This window comes from Falco naumanni (assembly GCF_017639655.2).
Source record: "Falco naumanni isolate bFalNau1 chromosome 20 unlocalized genomic scaffold, bFalNau1.pat SUPER_20_unloc_1, whole genome shotgun sequence".
Classification (NCBI taxonomy): Eukaryota; Metazoa; Chordata; class Aves; order Falconiformes; family Falconidae; genus Falco; species Falco naumanni.
The window spans coordinates 1,218,528-1,235,369 of record NW_024427345.1 but is presented as its reverse complement, the minus strand read 5'-3'; the positions used below and the strand labels follow the sequence as shown (position 1 = coordinate 1,235,369).

At 60.4% G+C, this 16,842-nt stretch overlaps 1 protein-coding gene across 3 annotated transcripts; it reads left to right on the top strand.

Moving 5' to 3' along the window:
* The first annotated feature begins 817 nt into the window (after positions 1-817).
* RAPGEF3 (Rap guanine nucleotide exchange factor 3) lies at positions 818-15,725 on the top strand. 3 transcript variants are annotated; one of them, XM_040581141.1, is made up of 27 exons: positions 818-1,024; positions 5,989-6,042; positions 6,357-6,463; positions 6,632-6,753; positions 6,872-7,046; positions 7,284-7,368; positions 7,599-7,659; positions 7,902-7,978; positions 8,088-8,234; positions 8,416-8,525; positions 8,789-8,877; positions 9,486-9,564; positions 9,818-9,968; positions 10,062-10,144; positions 10,770-10,809; positions 10,945-11,026; positions 11,101-11,247; positions 11,351-11,472; positions 11,680-11,805; positions 11,891-12,072; positions 12,150-12,240; positions 12,631-12,681; positions 12,865-12,952; positions 13,101-13,165; positions 13,400-13,454; positions 13,544-13,615; positions 14,353-15,725. In XM_040581141.1, exons 1-27 carry the CDS (start codon positions 941-943, stop codon positions 14,469-14,471), a joined length of 2,664 nt encoding a protein of 887 aa, XP_040437075.1. In that variant the 5' UTR covers positions 818-940; the 3' UTR covers positions 14,472-15,725. The 3 variants fall into 3 exon arrangements, 2 of the variants coding, with proteins under 2 accessions (XP_040437075.1, XP_040437076.1); XR_005825837.1 differs by lacking the exon at positions 14,353-15,725 and having other exon boundaries at positions 13,344-13,454; positions 13,544-13,613; XM_040581142.1 differs by lacking the exons at positions 13,400-13,454; positions 13,544-13,615; positions 14,353-15,725 and adding an exon at positions 13,267-13,355.
* The last annotated feature ends 1,117 nt before the right edge of the window (positions 15,726-16,842 follow it).

Sequence of the window (16,842 nt, the reverse complement as noted above, 5' to 3'; positions counted from 1 at the left end):
CCACGCTCCAGGTCTGCTCCTCTGTCCTTCCCAGTCAGAGGGTGGGGACCACCTCCCCAGTATAAATCGCCTCCCACTTTCCAGCACCTCTGTGCCCTGTTCTCCCCAAACCATGCTGGGCCCTGTGGTTCCCCAATCCCCAGGGTCTCAGTGGGGTGCACAGAGCAAGTGCAGGGGCTGCTATAGACAGCACGATGCCCAGGGTCTCAGTGGGCTGTGCAGGGTTTCCTGGAGACCCCCTGATCCCTGGGGTCTCGATAGGGTGCACAGTGTCTCCTGGGGACCCCCTGATTCCCGGGGTCTCAGTGGGGTGCGCTGGGGCTCCCTGAAACTCCCTGATCCCCAGGGTCTCGGTGGGGAGCACAGTGGCTCCTGGGGACCCCCCGATCCCCGGGGTCTCGGTGGAGCACAGTGGCTCCCCGGGAGACCCGGATCCCCGGGGACTGGCCTGGGGGAACGCACGGGGCTCAGCTGGACGGGGGACTCCCGCGGGGGGCGGTCAGGGGCAGCCCCCCCGCCCGGGACAGCCGGGACCCTCGGGGGGGGGGGCGGGGGGGGAGGGGAGTGTCCCCATGTCCCCAAAAGCCCAGGTGGGACGGGGCGGGGCTGGGGGGCTGCCCCGGCCGCGGTCCCAGCCCCGCTCTGGGGCGGAGCGCGCCCAGCCCGGCCCGGCCCGCCCCGCGCAGCACCGCGGAGCCGCCGCCGCCGGAGCAGCCCCGGGCTGCGGCCGCCATGGCCTCTCCCCCCTGCGCCGCCGCCGCATGAAGGTGCGCGGGGCCGGGGAGGCGGCGTGGCGGGGCCCGCGGGCGCCGGTAGCCCGGAGCTGGCAGGGAGTACGGCGAGCCGGGCTGGAGCCCGGGGGCGGTGCTGCTCGGCCCCCTCCGCCCCCTCCGGGGGGCCCGGCGTTGACGGTAGCCGGCTCTCGGTGCTCTTCAAGAAGATGCACTTGTTCCGGAGCTCCAGCTACGAGATCCGGCTGGAGGGCGAGAGGGGCAGCTTGCCCCGCATCCAGGGCATCCGCTGGGTGAGTACGGGGGAGGCGGGAGGGGGACCCCGGCACCACCGAGAGCCCCGGGGGATGCCCCCCGGGGGATGCCCCCCGAGGCAGGGAGGCCCCTCCGCTGCCAGCTTTCCCCACCGACCCTCTCAAGCATCCCTCCTCGCCCCGGGGTCTGCACTTGGCCGGCCGCAGGGCTTCAGGAAACGGGGTTTGGTGGAGCCCCTGCAAAGGACAAGTGGGGTCCCCCCGGTTTCTCACTGCCGCCAGCCCCCTACCAGAGCATGGCTTGGCCGGGCTTAACCCATCTCCGGCCCCGCAGCCGGCCGGGCAGGGGGCTGTGGTCTGCGACCCGCGCCCTGCTCCCCTCGCCGCAGCCAGGCGTGAAGCCAGCCCAGGGCTACCGCGGGCCGGCGCGGGGCCACCGGGCAGCGCACCCCGGCCCGAGCCTGGGAGCAGGGGAGCCCTTCCCCGCGGCCCTGTGGCGCGCTGGCTTCAAAACATTCCCTCCCCGCCAGGTCGGGCTGTTTCTGCAGGAGAAACTTCTGTCTTGGCAGTGGGACGATGCTCGGCATTGTCCTCCCTCCCCAGATCCGTGCTGTCCCCTGGCCAGGAGCTGCTGGGGATCTCTGGGTACCAAGGCACTCGATCCCTGCGCTCGGCCTCTTGCTGTCCCCTTTGGACTGGGATGTGACCTGGAGCCTGTTCACCTGCCCTAGCTGAGCTTCATGACCTTCCCCTTCCCACACTGCTTGACCTGGGGCAAATGTTTTTAAGGAAAAAAGTGAAATTACTTTAAGGCAACAACCCCCTTTTCAGTATTTCCATACAGCACACAAGCTTCTTCACAAATAAGAAAGCTTTCCTCTCTTTTCCCCTTCTTCCTGATATTTTTTCTCCCCATAACTTCTAGGAACTTAATTCTGGGAGAGTTTTCTTGAGTGGCAAAAAGCCAGGGAGGCTGGGAAAGCAGCAGGCTGGAGCAGTACTGTGCTAAACTGCCAGCCCAGGATAAATCTGACAAAATCTGGCAGCACGGTGGCACACAAAGTGTGGCAGGAGTGCCCCCTCCCCAAGTGGTTTCATGTGCGTGGGGGCAACCACCAGCTGTTTGTGGATCTATCTCTGTAGGGAAGGGGGGTGTTTTCCCCACTTTTTTGCAAGTACTCCCAGTGCACCCGCTCCTTGGGGCTGATACAGGAGATGTGAAGAGTAGGGAACCATCTGGCTGTGCCTTGGGGCAACTATATTGTCCCTTGTCCCCATTGCTGCAAGCCTGTGGCTCCTGGAAACTCCTCCTTGCACCCTGGCTCTGTCTCATCCCTCCTGGAGACCTGTTTGCTTGATCCCAGTGCCAGCAAATCCCTCCCAGTTCTATTGCTTGCTGTGAGGCTCCGGCCCAGGCTCCTGTCCCCTAGCATCAGCAGGACATTGCAGCCCGGCATCCCCAAGCAGCTCTGTCCTTCACCCTTCCTCGAATACAAGTGCCATTGTGCCAGTTCTCACTGCGTCCGTGGAGGGGACAGAGGGGACAGAGCAGGTCCCCTGAGCCCCCCTCCCCAACAAGGCTCCTGGGGGGACAGCAAGCCCCTGGCTGGCTGCCATGCCTTTTGAGGCTGCGGATGGGCGAGGACTTTCTCTGGAGCTGTAAAGCCTGAAATAACTCCTGTTGTTTTCCTTGGGATCCCAAACAAAAGCAGCGTGTGAGCACAGAACAGTCGCTGCTGGTCTTGGCCAGCTGCCCGCCGGATTTCTGGAGACAGGCAGGATCTCAGTGCCCGCGTGTCCCATAAGCAGGAAGATGGAAAGAGGTGACTCCTTAGGAAGCTGTTTGGAAACGGCGGCCACAATGCTGTGACAATTAGGCAGGGGGTGAGGGTGGGGAGGTCATCCTGTGGGTCATCCCCTGTTACCTGGGGAGCAAGGATGCTTCGGGAAGGGATTTTGGGGGCCAGCTGTGAGATTTTCCATGTGTTTCAGAGCTGATCTGTCAATGAGGAAACCTCAGGAGGGAGAAATCTCTCCAAGCTGTCATCTTTGGGCAGGGTTTTTGCAAGTCTCTTTCAGTGTCCTTGTGAGCGTGGCTTGGAGCAGGACCGTGGCTCTCTGCCTCAAGGACAGGCCTTCCTTACAGGGTGACAGAAGAGGCTTTTTGAGGACCGGAGCAGCTTTCGCTTGTACCCAAGGGGGTGAAATCAGACCCCGGGTCCCATGGGAGATAACTCCATGTCATGGCCACAGCCCAGCTCCTGTTTGTAAACATTTGCTCTGCAATTGCCGGCAGGTTTCCTGTTCCACAGGGCAGTCACGAGGCTCAGGAAGGTTTGCAGAGTGAGTAAGTCACAGTGTCCCAGCCTCAGTGGCAGCATGGCCAAGTCGGAGTGTCCCCAGGGACCTGCTGCATTCACAGAGCTGCTTGTTTTCCGTCTGCTCCCCAAACCTCTCCTAAGCCAATTGCAAACTGCTGGCTCAGGCTCTCTGGAGAAGGATGAGGAAGCCCTGAGGGTATGGAAAGGGCTGGAGAAAATGAGGGAGCAGCCTGAGCTGGGCAGGGTGTGGGACAGGCAAGCAGGCAGCGCAAAGCAGAGCACCCACAGCACCCATCAGTGGGTGTCCACCTCCATCACCCTCCTGCCTGGGCCAGGAGGTGCCAGGGCTTTTTGGTTTCCCATCAGATCTTGGTAGGTTGTTTTGTCCTTGAATTCATTTCCAAAGAATGCTTCTGCAGCTAATTACTCCTGCCCTTGGCTTCCTTAATTGAGGCTTTCATCCAGATCATCCCTCTTGCTCGGGTTGCTCAAACCTTTCCAACCAGCCCAGAGCCAGCAGATCAAGGATATCACCATGTGTGGAGTTCACACCACTTCCACCGCCAGCCCGAGTGCTGCAGACCCCTTACAGCCAGAAGTAGACCGGGGGGGACACCACAAAGCCTTCCCCTCAAGGTGACCACTGCACAGGTGAAAGCACCCCAAGGAAGGATGGCCCTCACCCCTGTCTTGAGGTTAATGCTCAAAGTGCATTAATTGCCTTGGCCGGGCAGTGTGTGGAGAACAGGTCTGACGGGTGCTCGGCTTTCCCCAGCCTGTACACACAGCCAAGATGAAAGGTTGTTTATTCAGGGCCATGGCCATGCAGGAGCCAGGGAGCCCTCATCCATCTCAGCAGCGCCGGGAGGGAAGCTTGGCTGCCTTTGCACCAGGATTAGGGCTGCAGCTGGACTGAGCAATGGCTCATCCCTTCTTTGCCCTGCTTTTACCTGGAGCATCCCCTCCCTGAGGGGAAAACCTGGGAGAAAAATTAACACAAGGATTACACAGCACCTGCTGATGCGGGATAACCGGGAGGGATGAGTGGTCATGGAGAAGCTGAGGACTCAAGCATGGCCCAGCAGGGATCAGCATGACTCCCAGTGGAGCTGAACCTGGTTCTGGGTGGTGCTGTGGCAGTCAGCAGCCAGTCCATCCCAGAGAGTGGGGACCTGGCTAAGACCATCGCGTATGCCGCTGACAGAGACGGTCCCCAGCTATTCCTGATGCTGATGACAGATCACTCCAGGAGGGACTCCCCGAGCCAGAAAGAGGGATGCTATTTTAGGATCGGTAAAGAGTGAAGTCATTAATGAGAAGCCAGTTTAGAAAACAGCATTGGATTAACTCATCACGTGCAGATATAAGTTAAATAGAGCAAAAATCTCAGTGGGTACCTGGGGTTTTTCCATCCCCAAAGCGTGTGTTTTTCTCCTTTAGGTTAAGGCAGCACTGAACTGCCGGTGAACTGGGTGTGCTGTGGACCAGTGAGGTTTCCTATTTTGCTCTCTTCCTACTGACACCCATCCCACTATTTGCATTTTTTACAGCTGTCAGGGCTGTAGTTCACATTTTCAGTCACCAGCGCGTGCTCCTGCTTGAACTCAGAGCCTCTGACCATGAGCGAGGGAAATTTAGGCCTGTTTTCTTCTCATATGCCTTATTTTGGGCATGTCTTTTGAATTATACCCGCTGCTGTTTCCCCATACCCAGCACGTGCTCAGTGACTTTCTGCCTTGCTGGTCCATCATTTCCAGGACCTCCCCTAAAATCCTTGGAAAAACAGCTTCATATTCACCGGCTCTTTGGTACCAAGGGAAGTGCCAGGTTACGCATCACCCACAGCAATTTGGCTCTTTTGCTGCCGTGCTGCTCTGGGCGCCAGGGACCTTGCGTCCTGGTGTTTGTTACAGCTGAATTTTCAGGATTTAATGCCTAAGTTTTTCTGGCCTTGCTGTGATTTGAGACCAGTCTACTGGCAAGCTGCCTGCAGGGAAGGGTTTGGGCACACTTACGGTGCTCTGCTACCCTCATCCTCTGCAAGAGCTCTTGCTCGCCGTCGTCTGCAGTGGGACAGGCTGGCCACGGGTCCTGTCCTTGGTGTCCTCTGCAAGCTGATCTTCCAATTCCCCAAGGCTTTCTTGGGCCGTTTCCATAACCCACCAGAGTTTGGAATCTTTTCTGTCCTCTTCGTTTGGACCCGGCTTCAAAGCTGGAGGAAATCCCCCAGGCTCTGGACACCTCTCCCTCGCCTGGGGCTGTGGCAGCTTCCCCAGGTCTCTCTGAAGTCAGTCTCCTCCAGTGGCAAGCTCCGTGTCTCAAATATGATGTCTTTGATCCCTGTTCGCAAAGATTTTACTTTTAACTTCCTTTTATCTCCCAGCTCCCTCATTTGAATGCACTTCCCTTTCTGAAGTTAAACATAACCACGGGGGGTTTCTGGGGGTTAGGTCCCTGGGTATACATCTGTTTTCAGCAAGGATGGGGCAGAGTAAAGGTTTTACTTTTGTTTTAGGAGGTGGGTGCTGGTGAGCATGCAGGGATGCTTGCCTCCTCGCCTGGTGAAAAGCAGAAGGTGAACTGTGCCTTGGGGGGGACAGGAGCCCTCCTGGGGTGTGTGGGGTGAAGGGGGGCATGGCAGAGCCCATGCAGCCATCAACCCCCTTCTTTTTTGTTTTTCAGACCCCGCTTTTGGACACTGAATCCACTCTGGACTATGGACACAGCCTTACCCAGGTGGGTGGGCTGGGAAGACCCACAAAGACATGAGTTTGGGGCGGTGGGAGATAAAGAAGCATGCCTTGAAGGCTGTGAGGGGTGGGGGGCCAGAGCACCCCTGTATCATGGACCCCTCAGCTCAGCTCTGGGCTGGTCGCTCCCTTGGGCTCAGCCGTTCCCAGGGGTGGGTGATGGAGATGCCAGGGTGCTGGGGTGGGCGTGCAGGCGTGTTGCACCTTGGCGGGGTGTTGGAGGCATGGTTGACCATGCAGGGTGTCAGCGCAGTCAGGGTCCAGCACTCATGCTCTCCCCACTTCCCCTTCCACCCTCAGGCATCCTCAGAGAAGATCTGGCGAGCCGGGAAGCTCCTCTTTAGCCACCTCACCAGCACCCACCCCAGCCTCATCCGGGACCACAAGCATCACCTGCGGCACTACAGGTGGGTTGGCTGGCACCCCTGCCATGCTGGAGGGTGCCGCGGGCTGCCAAGGATCCCAGCAGCCCTCTGGGGACAGCAGGACTTCTGCCCGTCCCAGGCAGGGTTCACCCAGGGTGCTGGGTGCCGCAGCCCTTTTAGGGGTGTTTCTCACGCCTTCTCCCCTTGCAGGCAGTGCTGCTCCGGGAAGGAGCTGGTGGACTGGCTGCTGAGCGCTGGGCTCACCATCCAGACACGTAGCCAGGCCATCGGCATCTGCCAGGTGCTGGTGGACGGAGGTGTCCTGACACATGGTGAGGGAGGGGGGTGACAGCCCCCTTCGCGGCACTGGGATCTCGCAAGGCGGGACTCATGGCTGCTGGGGTCTCCCATGGGCGCATGGCCAAGGTCACGTGTGCTCTCCCTCTGCAGTGAAGCAGGAGTGGCATTTCCAGGACAAGGAAACCCAGTTTTACCGTTTTGCTGAGCTGGAGCTGAGCCCTGAGCTTGGTGCTGGGCTCCGGGATGCGGAGGAGCTGCTGGAGGCACTGGCCTTCCTAGCCCAGCTGGGTCCTGATGCGCTGCTCACCATGGCTCTGCGCAAGCCGTGAGTGGGGCTGGGGGGACACAGGGCTCATTTCAGCCGCACTCCAGGGGAGTCTGGAGTACCGAAGGCGCTGCTGTGGATGAGTCAACCTGAGCATCTCTTCTACGGCTGTCAGGCCACGGAGAGAAAGAGGCTGCCCATCCAGAGGGGTTATGCCTGGAGAGGGGTGTCTGCTCCTTGGGACTGGGCAGGGAGAATGGCATGGCTGGCTGCTCACGCCGTGCCCCCCCCTCACAGGCCTGCCCAGCGCACAGAGGATGAGCTGGAGCTTATATTTGAGGAGCTCCTCCACATCAAAGCTGTGGCTCATCTCTCCAACTCAGTGAGTGTGGCTGTGCCCTGCTTCCCCTGTAACATGCGTGTCCCCCCCCAGCCTGCTCCCAGTCCCCAAATCCTCCTGCATCCCATTGCTTCCTGTCTGGGCATCCTGTCCTGGCCCTCTCTGAGCGTCCCTGGGCCCCCTTCCCACCCTGTCCCCCATGCCCATGCGTGTCCCCTCCTCGCTCAGCTCTGGGCTGGGGTAACCCTAATGGCAGGTGCCTCTTGCCACAGGTGAAGCGGGAGCTGGCATCCGTGCTGATGTTTGAGTCGCACCAGAGAGCAGGCACCGTGCGTGAGTATCGTGTGCCCCAGGAGCTGTGCGGGGCTGGCCGGTCCTCCAGGAAAGGGTCCCCAGCCTGAGGAGGATGGCTGGAGTCTTTGCTATCAGTGTGGATGTTCCTCGTGGAGCAAGGACGGAGGGGACCAGAGCACTTGCCGTGTTCACCCGATACGGGAGCTCAGGATGGGTGGCTGAAGAGGGGTGCTTGGAGGGTCCCACTCTTCAGCTGCTGGATACTGCTGTTTCCACTGCAGTGTTCAGCCAAGGAGATAAAGGCACGTCATGGTACATCATCTGGAAGGGCTCGGTGAATGTGGTCACCCATGGCAAGGTAGGTGCATCCCTGCACAGAAGGGGTCTGCAGACACCCCATGTCAGTCTCCCCCAGTGGGGAGACGAGGGCTCCCACCCTGTCCCTCACTGTCCATGCCCCCTCCCAGGGCTTGGTGGCCACCCTGCATGAGGGGGATGACTTTGGGCAGCTGGCGCTGGTGAATGATGCACCCCGCGCAGCCACCATCATCCTGCGAGAGGACAACTGCCACTTCCTCCGTGTGGACAAGCAGGACTTCAACCACATCCTCAAGGTGGCGGGCAGGGGGCTTGCAGGGTGCTGGGTCCGAGCTGGGCTGCACCATGCATCCTCCGTGGTGTTAGCAGGGGGAGGACACTGCACTTGATGCCCATATGGGATTTTGGGGTGCAAGCAGCCAGCCAGGCATTACCTGATGGATCCAACCTGGGCTCATGGCTGGTTTCTCTCCCTAGGACGTGGAGGCCAACACCATGCGTCTGAAGGAGCACGGGAAGGTGGTGCTTGTCCTGCAGAAGAACCTGCAGGGTGGCAGCAGCCAGCCAGCCGAGGCACGGAGCAGCAGGTGACAGCAGCCTGTCCCCATCCCTCCTTGCAGCCATGCCAGCAGCAATGCCAGCCAATGCTGTCCGTGCCTCTGCCTCCTCTGCCACTTGCTGGCTTCCCTTGGCGGAGTTTGCTGGCAGGGCTGCGTCCCCAGTGGGTGAACAGGGATGCCAGGCCATGCTGACCAGCTGCGTCAAGTGGCCTCGTGGCCCAACATGGTGGCCCTGCCCACCGTGGGGGTGCTGCATCCTTCCCTGATGTGCCCTGTGCTCTGCCCACCAGGTACTTGGTGATGGCCGGGACGCCAGAGAAGATCCTTGAGCATCTGCTGGAGTTCATGAGGCTCGACGCCACGCTCTATGACCCCGTGGGTAGGTGGGGGGTCTCCTCCCCTGCTCCAGGGACTACGCCCCAGAGATGGGCAGGGGGCTGGGAACAGGGTGCCGGTGGGGGAACCAGCACCGAGCGGGGCTCCTTATTCCTGCTGTTCGACCCCAAAAGCTCCTCCTCTCACCCTAAAATCCCCCGTTGAGCTGGGGAAAGGGAGGCAACTCCAAAGCCAGCAGCGTCTCCTCTCCCGCATTCCTCCATCTCCCTCTGCCTTTGGAAAGGAGCAAAACTGGGCAAGAGAGGAACCAGGAGATGTCCTCAGCGGGTAACAAATCAGAGCTGCCGAGCTGGCGTCATCAGCCGCTGCGTTGGAGTCAACTCACTGCGAGCACTGCGCTTTTAGTGCAGCCCTTACAATTTTTTTTCATCCCCCACAGCCTGCAACCTTGCCAGCCCTTTCCACGGTGTTCAGGAGGAAAAAAAAGACCTGCAGTGAGCAGGGTCACTGCGATGGGGGAGACATAGGCCAACCCCACGCAGGGCACGGGTGATCCTTTCCCAGCCAGCCACACTACCTGGCTGCAGTCACTGTGTCCCCAACCCACTGGGCACTGTGAAGGGGCAGTGATGGTGGCCTGGTCTCTTCCAGATACCCTGTTGGGGGACTTTCTGCTGACTTACACCGTGTTCATGCCGACCTCGCAGCTCTGCAGAGCTCTGCTGCACCAATATCCTTCTGTGGCTGGAGCTGGGGCGGACTGGGCTCCATCCTGCACCACACACCCCCAGCTAGGGGCTGGCATGCTCAGCTTGGTCCCTGTCAACCTGGTGGGACCTCAGGGGTTGGCCAGGGGAGCCCCAAATCCCCTAGGCGCTTGAGCACAGGGCACATCTCCATCTCCCATCTTGTCCTGGGCGCACATGTATGGGGGTCCCTGCCTGCTCCCCACCACCCGTGCTGGTGCCCTTGACTGATCCCAGTTTCCGTGCGGAGCCGCTGGAGGGTTCGGAGCAGGAGAAGGCCACCTACTCCCTGCACAAGCGTCGGAAGATCCTGCGGCTGGTGAGCCAGTGGGTGCTGCTCTACGGGCGGCTGCTGCAGGGCGACCGCAGCACCACAGCCCTGCTGCAGGTACTGGGAGCAGGGGCAAGGGGCAAGGGGAGTGTCCCCAGAGGGGTCTGTCTGACCACCCCACGCTGACTGCCGGGCACCTTCCTCCTGTAGAACCTCGCGGACCTGGCGAGCCGGGACCCCCGCCTGGGAGGTCTGGTCCAGGAGCAAGCACAGGACCGCCGGCGGCCACGAGCGTGAGTCCTCCAGGGAAGGAGGGGTGTCCTCATCCAAAACAGCCTGGCTCTGTCCCCCGGTGGTGCCGCTGCTCATGCCCACATCCCTGGGTCCTGCACCCCTTGTGCCTGGAGTAAGGGACGTGCACATCTCACGGGGGAGGTTTAGGTTGGCCGTTAGGAAAAATTTCTTCAGTGAAAGGGTGGTCGAGCATTGGAACAGGCTGCCCGGGGAGGAGATGGAATCACCATCCCTGGAGGTGTTTGAAAAACACGTGAATCTGGCGCTAAGGGACATGGTTTAGTGGTGGACCTGGCAGTCCTGGGTTAATGGTTGGACTTAATGGTCTTAAAGGTCTTTTCTAACCTGAATGTTTCTGGGGGGGCTAAGCTTTTGGCCAGCAAAGCAATGATTGCCAAGACCAGGGACATGCCAGCAGCTCTCGGGCCACCTTGTCCCCAGTGTGGGGTTTTCCCAGTCACGGGGAGGATGTCAAACACCACCAGGATTCCCTGGTGCCTGGTGGGGAAGGGATGCTCGGGGGGCTCAGTGGTGGCCTGGATCCTGGGGGCTGCAGGACTTGGTTCTGTCTCCAGCACAGATGTGTGTTGCAGGGCTCTAACACCACTTCTGCTCTCTCTGCAGGCTGGAGAATGGACAGAGCAGTGTTTCTCCCCAGCCTAAGGTAGAGGCGGCCCTGGGAGGTGTCAGGGCAGCGGGGGGGTGGAGAGCTGGGTCACACCTGCCCTCTGGGGACCCCCAGCAGGAGGGGTGGCCAGTGGGGGGGCACTGTCCCTGCTCTCTCCCACCTTGGCCACAGACTCGGAGTTCGGTGAACTGGCTCACAAGCCAGGAGGAAGCAGTTTTGAACAGCAGTTGTGCTTTAAGAGCCCAGGACAAAGGTATTGCCGTGCATGGTGGGGACTGTCCCCTCCCCGGTGGCTAGGAACACTAAAGCCCTTTCACCTCCCCGTAGTGCCCTACGAGATCTACAGACCGGACCACTCATGCCTGATCACAGTGCTGCCCATCAACGCCTCGGTGCGGGACATCCTGCGGTCCCTCGCCCCCCAGCTCGGCCAGGATGGGGAGCACATCCTGGTGAAGGTGAATTCGGCCGGAGGTGAGCGGGCTCTTCTGGGGATGCCACCACGCCTGGGCTGCCACTGTGCCATGGTGGTGGTTGCCCTGTGCCCAGACAGGATCTGGACCTTTCTCCATCCCAGCATCGACCACCCTCTCTCCCGCAGACAAAGTGGGGCTGCAGCTGGATGCCGTGGGGGTGTTCACAGCGCTGGGGCTCAATGAGAGGCTCTTTGCCGTGAGCGTGGAGGAGCTGGACAGTCTGGTGAGCATGGGGCAGAGGGGTCCTGGGAATGGGCAGCACCAGGCTGGACCCCTGAATGGGGTTTGGGACTGTGGTGCCTCCATAGCCACGCAGGGTTGGGAGTGTCCATCCCTCCCTGCTCCTCTCTCCTGGGGAAAGGGCTGGTGTTGCCTTCTCTGCTGTGGTGGCTAATGGCAGGAGGGGTCGGGCATCCTCCCCTGTGCACAGACCCCCCACCCCGAGCAGCTGGGCCCCCATGTCGGTTCCTCAGAGACCCTGGACCTCATCAGCTCCAAGGACCTGGCCAGCCACCTCACTGACTACGACTGGAACCTCTTCAAGAGCATCCACCAGGTAGGGCCAGCACCCAGACTGCGGTGGGAGACACCTCCGCGGCGGCTTTGGAGACACCCCTCAGCCACCACATTGGGCTTTGTAGGTGGAAATGATCCACTACATCATCGGGCCACAGAAATTTCACGATGTAACCACGGCCAACCTGGAGCGGGTCATGCGGCGGTTCAATGAGCTGCAGTATTGGGTGGCCACAGAGCTGTGCCTCTGCCCCGAGGTGGGCAGGCGAGCCCAGCTCCTCCGCAAGTTCATCAAGCTGGCTGCACAGTGAGTGCCTTGCTTCCCGGTCCTGCGAGGACGAAGCCGGTGGTGGTCTCCCCGCCTGACTCTGTCCCCACTTACAGCCTCAAGGAGCAGAAGAACCTGAATTCCTTCTTCGCAGTGATGTTTGGTGTGAGCAACACAGCTGTCAGCCGCCTGGCCAAGACCTGGGAGGTAACCACCGCTGGGCTGCTGCCAGCCCTGTCAGACCCTCTGAGGGCTGCGGTGATGGATCTGGGTCCTCTCACTTGGGCAAGGGGCAAGGGTGGCCCAGGTGCTGGGATCCAGGGTGACCCTGCAGCCGTAAGCTCTGAGGAGCCAGGAGCTGCTGAAGGACAGGAATGCATTTCCCACCAGGCAGAGGGCCAGGACCAGCCCTGGGGTCTGGTTAGACCTGGGTGGGTGCCAGAATTCCCTGCACCAGGGTGGCAGTGAGCTCCAAGCCTGTTGCTTGTGAGCACCCAGAACAGGTGGTGGTGCAGAGGTGCGATGGGGTGGGTGGAGGGGTGCTGGGGGGTTCCCCCAGGGTAGGAGAGACGAGTGCCAGTGACGCTCTCTCTGCAGAGGCTGCCCCACAAGATCCGGAAGCTGCATTCTGTGCTGGAGCGGATGCTGGTGAGCGCAGCCTCTTCCCGCCCTGTATCCGCCTTCCCGGCAGGGTTTAGCCCTGCTTCCCAAAAGGTTCAAGGTCACAGCGGTGCTGTGGAGGTGCTGCCCCCCCTTTCTGCCCTGCACCCATGGCAGGGAGCAGCCAGGGCTGTGTCCCTTGCCGGCCCTGAGGTCCCGCTCCGTCCCCAGGACCCATCGTGGAACCACAGGGTCTATCGCCTGGCCGTGGCCAAGCTGAGCCCCCCCATCATCCCCTTTGTGCCTCTTCTCCTCAAAGGTGAGTGTCTCTGCTTAGGAGCTGGGGGGCCTTTGCTGGGGGGGCAGGTGGGAATGGGTTGGACTGGGGTGGCGAGGACCCCTTTGGGTGCACCCAGCCCTCCCCAGGGACCAGGAAGCCAAATCTGATCCCTAAATCCCCCCCACAGACATGACATTCATCCATGAGGGCAATCGCACGCTGGCTGAGAACCTCATCAACTTTGAGAAGATGGTGAGTGGGGTGGGTTGGCTCCCCACAGACCTGCTGTCCCCCCATCCCCTGGGATGCAGATCCAGAGCATCTCCTTGGCATTAGCGCAGCCCCCCTGGCAGCCAGGACCCCTGGCTGTCCCCTCACAGGGGCCACAGGGCAGCCGCCGCTGAAGCTGGAGGGGACTGTGTTTTACCAGCCTGGGAGCAAAGTGGGGCCAGGTGACAGCAAGTGACCTTTGTGCATTGCCCACAGCACATGATGGCAAAGACTGTGCGTGTCCTGCAGCGCTGCCGGGGCCACGCACATGGTGAGTGCTCCCCAGTGGGGACAAGGATGAGGCCAGGCACCAGCTCATTCGGGGATGGAGCTGAACTCCTGCTCTCTGTCCACACGCAGCTCCACTCTCCCCACTGCGAAATCGCTCCCCTCACCGGACAGAGGACCCCAGGGCCGTCAGGATCTCCACGTGTACGTCTGGGGCTCACCCATCTGCATCCCCCACCCCTATGCTGGGAGACCCCCACCCCTTGGGACTCTGTGGGGCTGGAGGAGGCCAGCCCAGGGGAGCATGCACCCACCATCCCTTGTCAGGGGTGTCCTGTGGGGCTGTCCCAAGGGCATCAGCCTGGCTACAGTGGGTGAAAGCTGGTCCAGGTGCTGTTAATGCCTCGGAGACCCAGGGATGGAGGCTGAGCTTCCTCTCCCAAGTGGTGTGAGCCTGTGGGTGGCATGGTGCTCGCTGGAGGCACCAGTCAGCAATTCCTCGTGCTGAAGAGAGTAACCGAGTGCTTCCAGCAGGCCCGAAGCACTCTGGTTATTAGGCAGCAGGCTGGGGCATCACTTTGTGCCATAAAGCAAGTCTGTCCCCACTTGCCTCTGCTGCTTCAGCTCTAGTGGGTTCCTGGAAGTGATAGAGGGGGATCCATGAGCCAAGGGAAAGGCAATGGAGGGGAATCCGTGAGCCAAGGGAGAGGTTAGAGAGAGATTTGACGAGCTGAGCTAGAGGTGATGGAGGGGTTCAGTGAGGCAAGTCAGCAGGAGTGGAAGTGGGTCAGTAAGTCAGGTGAGAGGCAGCGAAGAGGGGTCCATGAGATGAGCCAGCAGTTACGGGAGAGGGTTGGCAAGCTGCGCCAGAGTCAATGGAGGGGGGCGGTGAGCCCAGGCAGAGGCAGGAGCTCAGCCCTGATCTCTGCTCTCCCCAGCAGGCTCAGAGCAGTCCCTGAGTATGCGGAGCCCCGTCTCCACCTGGGCATACCTGCAGCACCTGAAAGCCATCGACAGCCAGAAGGAGCTGCTGCGGCTTTCCCACGACCTGGAGTCCTGACGGGCCGGAGGGGTCCCTGCGCGGGGATGGGGCAGCCTGTGTGCCGGCAGCGGGGGCAGCCCTGTGGCTCTGCTCCCTGCAGCACCGGGCACAGGGCTGCGCAGGAGCCAGCCGAGAGCAGCTTCTGCTTGACTGTGCCACTGGCTGCGGTCACCAGGGTGGCACCACGAGGCAGCCGGGAGCCCACGTGGACTGCAGGCAGGCAAGGGCCACGGACAGCAGAGTAAGCAACAAAGGTATTTTTGTATGCAAAGCTGCACTCCCTTTTCTTCTCCATGCAGCAGCCTGGATTCATTCCCTGCACCGGCCAAGGGGGAGGAAGGAGCCGTGGCTGCCCCCTGATGCTGCCTGTCCTGGAGGTGCTGGGCTGGAAGACACCCCCTCCTCCTGGAGGGACTTAAGCCAGAGCATCCCTGTGAGCACGGAACACTACGTCTGTCTCCATCGGGATGCAGACACCAGGCTGAGCTCAGGGTCTAGCTTGTGCTGCCCCACAGATCCTGGGGACAGCCTCAGAGGAGGCTGCCCTTCACTCTGTCCTGTGTGTCCCATGGATGGTGCTGGCTGTGTCCGCTGTTCCAGTCTCAGGGATGCAGGAAAAGTATCTCAATCCCCACCCCAGAACTGCTGGGGCTTAAACCAGCCCATGCTGCCAAACCTTGGCCTAATCATAGCTTTCTCCGTGCCTCAGTTTCCCCACATGGATGGGGGCAGGAATAGATGTGTACAGCTGTGGTGCAGAGGCAGGACAGCATCCATCACGGAAGGAGGCTGTGGTGGCCTCATAATGGAGGTGGTAATCTGATCTGGCCGTTCCCAACCCATGACCAGTTGTTGCTGGGCTGCAAACAGGATTTGGGGGAGATGGCTTTGAAGGAGGCAGAGCTGATGGACCCCAGAGGTGGGGACCCCCATCCCTCCCTCCGGAGCACCTCTGTATGCGCATGGAGCAGTTTTAGCAATGACCTTCCCAACACTCCGAGCAGGCCTGGATGAAGCTATGGGGTTCAAGGGAGATCACGACCCTTAAGAGCTCCCATGTTTGCAGGGTACCAGCACGGGGGAGGCTCGCAGCCCCTGGCAGGTCTGTGCCCCAGCCGGGATGCCTCAGAGCCGCAGCACCAAGCCCCAAGCCAAAGCTCCCCTCCCCAGCACAGCTGGGCTACAAGGGACCAAGGCACTGCTGCATCGATTTCTCTTTTCAGTCTCACTATGCAGATGAATGGGTTGCTTAAAATAAAAGTCCCCATCACACCTAAATAATGTTTCAAGTGATGCAGCCAGCTACGAGATGGGATGTGGGCTCCTTGCAGCTCCAGCACCATGTCCCTCCCAGGAACCCCAGGTCCTCCCTAATGCAAAGCTTAGCTCTGAGGTTCTCTGCAAGGCAGTGGGTGGCCGTGCTCAATGGAGACCACTGTTGACACCTGGCATCTTCCAGGTTTCTAACTCCAGCCCCACACATGGTCCCAGCAGTGTGCATGTCCAGGCAAGCCAGGGCAAAACAGAGAGGAAATGAAGATTCCTTGGCATCTGGACCCAAACTGGGCAGCCCACACCTCCCACAGTCACTTTTCCCAGGATGTTTACCCTGAAGGACCTAAGGAGCCTTGAAATGAAAAAGGTTATGTGCGGGGAAGGAAGGGTCAACCCAGAGTTGCACGTTTTCTAGATGTTTGGGGCCTGCAGATCACCTTCAGTTTGCAGGTTGGCTGGTCAGGTCAGTGGATGCATCCTGGGGCTTTCCTTTCTTCAGCTGCAGGTGGAATGCTGGCCTGGTCAGCTGGCTTGGCTGGAGGCATCACCACTCGAGTGGAAAAACTGACCCTTGTCTGGTTTTCCTGGTGCAGGCTGTGAAGAGCATCCCGTTGGGGAGCTCGCCATGGTCCATGCACCTCCAGAACCCACAAGCCTGTATCTTCCACAAACTGTGCTTTCCCTGGGAGCATGAGCATGAAGGTCCAGCCCCACCAGCAATTCCAATGGAGCTGCAGAAGCCCCATGATGTCCCAAGGGTGAGAGGAAAACCTGGATAAATATTCTGGAAGAGGGTAATGAGTCCAGGGGGATGTGGAGAGGAAGATGGCAGAAGGGAATGGGGATGAAGCTCAGCATCTGGTAGCCCTGCTCACGGAAAACACTGGACTGCACAAAAATGAGAGGCTGGATGGCTGCCTCCTCCAGCAAGATCATGAGTAAAGGTCTGGGCGAGGGTGTAATGCAAGGGGCAAGAGCTGGGCACTGGATGGCTGCCTGGACTCCCAGCTTCCCCCTCCCCCCAGCACCCCTGGCAATCCACATCCCCTCTGGAATGCAAGAGCAGCATGGACCCAGCCCCAGGGTGTTTGACTCACCACCTTCCTGCAACATC

Bases quoted from the DNA above. Each gene is read 5' to 3' on its own strand.
- RAPGEF3 (XM_040581141.1), top strand. From the start codon at position 941: ATGCACTTGTTCCGGAGCTCCAGCTACGAGATCCGGCTGGAGGGCGAG. The intron at 11,248-11,350 runs GTGAGCGGGCTC...TCTCCATCCCAG, and splicing joins GAAGGTGAATTCGGCCGGAG to CATCGACCACCCTCTCTCCC. The intron at 12,073-12,149 runs GTGAGTGCCTTG...CCCCACTTACAG, and splicing joins TTCATCAAGCTGGCTGCACA to CCTCAAGGAGCAGAAGAACC.